The sequence below is a fragment of the Beta vulgaris genome, chromosome 4, assembly GCF_026745355.1.
Source record: "Beta vulgaris subsp. vulgaris cultivar EL10 chromosome 4, EL10.2, whole genome shotgun sequence".
NCBI classification, from domain to species: Eukaryota; Viridiplantae; Streptophyta; class Magnoliopsida; order Caryophyllales; family Amaranthaceae; genus Beta; species Beta vulgaris.
Window position 1 is genome coordinate 36,507,257 of NC_079205.1, and position 6,755 is coordinate 36,514,011.

At 36.3% G+C, this 6,755-nt stretch overlaps 1 protein-coding gene across 1 annotated transcript; it reads left to right on the forward strand.

Annotated features, from left to right (window-relative positions):
• Positions 1-2,224: 2,224 nt before the first annotated feature.
• On the forward strand, positions 2,225-6,472 carry LOC104907427 (hypothetical protein). The gene is made up of 7 exons (XM_010696360.3): positions 2,225-2,800; positions 2,882-2,983; positions 3,444-3,892; positions 4,425-4,534; positions 4,626-4,771; positions 4,855-5,328; positions 5,609-6,472. Exons 1-7 carry the CDS (start codon positions 2,294-2,296, stop codon positions 6,278-6,280), a joined length of 2,460 nt encoding a protein of 819 aa, XP_010694662.2. The 5' UTR covers positions 2,225-2,293; the 3' UTR covers positions 6,281-6,472.
• Positions 6,473-6,755: the final 283 nt, after the last annotated feature.

Genomic DNA, 6,755 nt, shown 5'->3' on the forward strand with positions numbered 1-6,755 from the left:
TTTACACAAAGCATAATATTTTTGAAATTGAACCATTTCAAATAAAATCAAAATATTTTGGACCGTAGGCCCTGTGCAAAGGGGCTCTTTGCACACCCGCAACTACCACTCTGTTTCGAGGCATCAAGTTTAACATACTATGCCTTACCAAAAAAGTTTGGTCAATCTCTTCATGAAGTGAGCCCTCCATATCGACGCATAAAAGAAAGAAAAAATACTTTACCAAATTCACGTGGTTTTGTCAACTTTAAGCATTAATCAAGGCAAATTCTTTGTCAAATGTTGAAAGCTTATGTTTTCCTATATTTTAATCACTTGATTTAAGCAACTTTTAACACTAACACTTATCATCCTAACTTTCCTAGTTAATTTCTTTATTATACTAACCCCTCTCAATAATCTATCTAGTGGGTGTGGTCGAGTACGGAGATCATCTTCGAAATTCAGCATTAATCTATTGAGTATGAATATCATTTTCGAAATTCAGCATGATCGTGGAAGGAGCACAACAAGATAACTCGTAAATCAGTCTGCTCATTCCTGACAAAAGAAAAACTAAAATTCAGCCAACCCGTTGGTATAAAACATGAACCATGCTGAGCATAAACCCTTCTTTTTAATCTCAGTACGACACCTGGCATGGTACTTCTAATAGTAAGCATTCTATTTCTGGTAATCACGTATGTTTAATATTATATTATGTAGGAACGCTGATGCTTTCCCAAAATAGGAAACAAGCAAAGAATAAAATATTTTCTTTTCCTTTTACTGCTTTTATGTCTTAACTTTTGTAGAAGAGCAAATGAGCAGTAAATGAACTAGATGAATCGAGTAAAGAAGTGCTAATAAACCAACACTTTCGCTTTTGCAGCACTTTTCGCACATAATATATATGAAGTATACTTTTTGATCTATAAGAACTATGAAGGCAATACAAAAAAGGAGATGGGGGATTTGAACATATGACCTCACTTCAATCTTAACCACTAGACCAAGACATCCTTAGTATTTTTCGCACATAATATATAATATATGGATTGGTCTTACCTAATAGTTAACATTATCTTAATGTTTGTGACTTTTGTAAGATGTACACGGATAGCCGCAAACGTCACCAGTATAGTCTGTATTTGATCCAATTTACTAAATAAGTCTACGAACATCTACAATGTCCAGCACTCATATTGCTTTATAGTTTTATGTTTATACTCTTGCACTCCAAAATTAAGAAACTCCTAGTTTGTTATGGTAAACAGTTCCGGAACTCAAATTTGCATTATTCATCTTTATTGTCTTGCACTCCAAATTTAGAAATTACTAGTTTGTTTCAAAACCAGTTGCAAGAGTGATTTCTATTTCTGCTATATGTAGAAATTTGTATGTAATAAAACCAGAAGATACTCTGTATGGTACAATGGCATAATTGTAATATATGTATATAACTCGAGCCCAATTGATACATGTGTTTTTAAGGCAATATCAATCTCTCTACAAGATCCGAGGTTATGAGAATTCCCTCCCACGATAGAACAAATTTTGTTAATCAAAAAACCGATATTATAATTATATGATTTCTGCAAATGCAACAAAATTATTTAATGTAACTGCTAAAATTCAGTATGATTTCGAGACAAAGATCATGTTCTTTTCCCTTTTCTTTAATCATCCCAAAATATGAAAACAATAACTCGTACAATTTTCTTTTTTAAAAATTTACTTATGTTTTTTTTTAGGGAAAAATGATAGATTATAAATCTATTCCTGGGGCCTCAATCGCTTTTCGTTGAGTATTTAACTTATGTGGTGGAACTTAGATTGAACACTTTTTAATCCACTCAATTCTAAACCATTACATGGCAAAAAATTTCAAGGTGTCTAATATGTATACATCTTATAATCTTATATGCATGAGATACTTATAAAAGTAACATACAAAAATTTATCATAGATCTAGATGTACTACTATAAAATTTTGAGATTGCATAAATAATTTCCAATACAGTAAAAATTCTTACAAAGACTTCATCTAAGTAATTCCCAACAAAATTCCCTTCGCTTTTATAGTGCACAAAAGTGAAAGGTAAATAGGCATGTGGACCAAGAAATCCAGGCTTCTAATTAACGTCTTAAGGTGATGATTTTTAATCACTTGAAGCAAGGAAGTTGATTCAGATGACTTTATTCCTTTCTGAAATGCTATATAACTATCCACTAACATCTTCATGAAGCACACAACCTCAATCTTGATATTCATTTTAAACCAACTGAAACGGTGACACACTTTTTAGGCACTATGACAACCAAACCTCTAGCCTCAAATCTATCAGCTCCACTGCCAGCTGCGACACAACCGTCTCGTAGTGCAGAACGAGGCATGTACTTGCCATCTGAACGTGACCGAGCCATGTACTTGCCATCTGATGAACGAAGGGCAGCACCACCAAGGGGTACTGAGCGTGGAATTCCCTTTCCATATGATGACAACAGGGCGGCCTTACAACCGAGCAGAGATGCTGAACAATACCTGCTGCAGTCTGATCATAGCAGCAGGCCGCAACTGTCTAGAGTTACTGAACATGGCATGCGCTTGCCATCTGATAATCACGAAGGCCTTCCGCTTATGCTGTCGAGAGGTACAGAACGAGGAGGCATCTTTCTCACATCTGATGATCACTCCCTTGCTAGGCAGGTTGAGCAGCTGCACAACCCTGATGCTCGTAACGTTAATATCAGACCACTTTTCCTTCTTGTTCAGGATATTATCGAACATGCAACTCAAACTGTTGATGGGATTTCCCTGGTATGATGATTGGACACTTATTTTATTTGTACGACATTACTTCATATTGTGTACTAAAACCTCTGTTTTAATCTTTTACAGAATGCTATCTCACAGAAGGAACCCATGAATCCGAAATTTAGCCTTGATGGCTTTCAGGAAGTTCCAGAATTGCCACTTATTGTTGAAAGAATATCCTGTGAGGTAATTATATGTATTCTTCACCTTATTCATGTACTGAACTAAACCACTTAATAGGAATCTAAATCTTAGTCTAAACTTTTTTGTTTTATATATGTACCAATTTTTCGTACTACTTGATATCAAATTTAATATCTTGTATAGATTGTGAAACAGCATGCTTTCTTAAACTTTCGAAGGATTAGCCAATTCATCTACATTGCTCCTAACCATTTTGGATATGCACATACATTAAGTGCCTCAAATTTACCAGCTGTACCCTGAGCATGCTACCAATCTACACCCGAAACTCATTGCTGATTTGAAACTTTGACTCTGCCTTTTTGCTCATTTGGACCCCTCCGATGTACCATGCTTATAGTAGACTAAAGAGTATATAATACAAACTATAGAATTTCAAAAATATCTGAAATTAGCTGTGAATTATAAGAATATACTTAAGTTTATAAACAATCTAAAGCAGATCACGAGCAAGGTGCTGAGTGGTGTTGATGCACACAACACGACCCTGTCAGTTCTGAGCATGTTGCAACACTTTTCATGGGAAGCCAAGGTGGTGCTATCACTAGCAGCATTTGCATTGACCTTTGGAGACTTTTGGCTTCTTGTTCAAATTTACTCCACAAACTCCCTCGCGAAATCCATGGCGCTTATCAAGAGATTACCAATGATGGTAGAGCACGAAGGAGGCTTTAAGAACCAATTTGAAGCCACTAATGTTCTTATTAGAGCCATGCTTGAAACTATCAAATGTATGGTTGAGTTTGGAGAGTTACCAACAGTTTACATTACAGCTGAGGATCCTGAAGTCAAGGCTGCAATATCTCATTTTCCAATTGCTGTTTATTGGGTCATTAGAAGTGCTGTGGCTGCTGCTACCCACATTACAACTTTGTCTAGCAGAGGACTTGAGTAAGTCCATTTACTGTATATTTCTTATATTAGGCTAAAACAAGTTTGAAAAATAGCATGCATATTTATACGTACTTCCTTAGTTTCAAAATATATACTTCACAATATTAAGGAACAGGAATTTTTGTGTTTCACGTTTGCTGAGGAACAACTTTGATAGATTTATTTTTTAAAACTATAAAGATTAGAAGAAAAAAATGTGGCCAAAGTTCATACATGTATAGCGCAAAAAACAAAGTGTTCCAAGTTTTTAGAAACAAGGAAAGTAGGATGGAATTGGTTGGGGTTATATAGACTAAAGCAACTGAACCCCTCAAGTTCTAGGCATTTCCGGGTTTCATCCTGAAAGTGCACCAGGTAAAGATCGATCCCTCGACCATAGGGATCAGAGGTGGGAGCTAAATCACTTCTCCACATGTTACTCCTTATTACGACATTATTAGTGATAGAGGCAAATACTTACAATTGCAGAATATATAGAGAATACACTAATATTGCCAAAATATTGATGATGTATTCATCCATTTTTCAGATACGGGACAGCTACTTCACAGTCGTGGGAGCTTTCCAATTGGGCGCACAAGCTTAAAAATATCAGTGATCATCTCAGGAACACGCTGTCGAAATTATACCATCTCATAGGTTTGTCAACATGTCCCTACGTTACGTTTTCTCATGCACTTGAATTTTGATGCATCAGAGCTTTATTGAAAGGAATTGAAATTTGTTGCAGGGGAAAAAAGAGATGTTGATACTTATAACATGATAAGAAAAATCGTCTATCAGACAATTCATATTGATAACATGAAAGTTCTGTATGCCCTCATTTCTGCCAATGATGATGTGCCTCCATTGTATGATGGTCCAGCCAAGAGACGGGTTCGTTTTCTCTTTTTAGTCCTCAGAATTTCATTTGTTATGATTCAATCGATCTGATTTTTTTTTTCTGTGTGCACTTCTAGGTTCATCTTGACACCTTACGGAGGAAAAACGTGTTATTGCTCATATCAGGCCTCGATATCACTCAAGAAGAGTTGTTTATTCTTGAGCAAAGCTACACTGAATCGAAAGTACATTCATACGACATTGTATGGATTCCAGTTGTCGATCATTCAGTCGAATGGTCAGATATGATGCAAGCTAAGCTTGAGAATTTGCAGGCTACGATGCCTTGGTACTCGGTGCATCACCCATCACTGATCAGAAATGCAGTGGTTAAGTTCTTTAGAGAAGATTGGCACTTCAGAGGTAAGCCTATTCTTGTAGTGCTGGATCCTCAAGGGAAAGTTGTCAGTCCAAATGCAATCCACATGATGTGGATTTGGCAAAACAATGCTTTCCCCTTCACAAGCACAAGGGAGGAGAATCTTTGGGAACAAGAGACTTGGAGGCTTGAGCTGCTGGTTAATGGCATCGACCCAAAAATTTTGGATTGGGTAATTTCTATTCACTGATAATTTGGCCAAATAAATACTCATAACTAATTTTTAAGGCCTTGTTTTCTTTTCTTGAATTTAGCATAACTCTTTCTTCGTGCCAATTTTTACAATAACAACCTTGATTGGGGTGTTTTGTGTTAGTTTTCTGTTCTGTAAAATTGTTTTGTAAAATTGAACAGAACACGACCTTAGTCTTGACAACTTCCTTATTTTTACATCCTTTTCATATCCTTTATATTTAACCGGGATATTAAACCTTTAAATCTATGTCCAACAGATTCGAGATGGAAAGTACATTTTCATTTATGGAGGAGATGACATAGAATGGATTCGGAAGTTCACAAGGGAGGCACACGCAGTTGCGCGTGCTCTGCAAGTGTCAATGGAAATGGTGTATGTAGGGAGGAGTCACAACAAAGAACTGGTGCGAAAAGTTGGTGAAGCTATAATGGTTGAGCAACTGAGCCATTGTTGGCAAGACCCTACCCAAGTGTGGTACTTCTGGACAAGAATAGAGAGTATGATTTTCTCCAAAATACAGCTAGGAAGAGTCCATGATCACGGCGATGTCATACTACAAGAAATCCAGAGGATTCATAGCCACGACAAGTCCCACGGTGGATGGGCTATTTTAGCCAAAGGATCAACAATCATGGTTCATGGACAGGGAAAACTTGTGTTGTTTACCCTCCAAGAACTCGAGCTTTGGAAGGAGAAAGCACTTAACGACGGGTTTGAAGTTGGATATGGAAACCATTATCGAGAGCTTCATCGAAAAGAATTTCCTTGTCATCGTATCGAGTTCCCTGCAACCATCAGGGTTCCTCAGAGTATGCTCTGCCCTGACTGTCGTCGCCACATGAAAAACTTCAACTCCTTCATCTGCTGCCATGAGGATGCCATTGGTGGATCAGAGTTTGCTCCTGCTTTGGAATATGCTGAATACTAATAGTATTGGTGTGCTAACCATTTTGAGATATATGTCATTTTGTTGATTTCTACCTTGTTGTTTAATTATTGCAAGTCATGTACTAAATAATTTCTTAAAGAGTGAATGGTGATTTTGAACTTAATTTATTAGTGGTTGTAAAAGATGTTTATGGATACAAATTTATGTAATATGAAAGTGTTTTGTTTGCATCATATTATTATATTTATAGTCCCGTTTGTTATCAATTGCAATCTTTGCTCTCTTTTGGTCATATTAAACAAATTTTGGCCATATTATTATCTTTTTAACTTTATTTGGAAGTAATAAAAATAAAAATATTATCATTTACTCTCATGTGGCGTTTTGTATGTTTTTTCAATTGGGATGAAGTATTTGATTGAGCTTCTTGGTTGAATTGAGTTGATGAGAGACAAATTTTGCGGGACTAAACACATGCTTAGATCAACTGGTAAGGGAGTTGTTCTAACTTAAC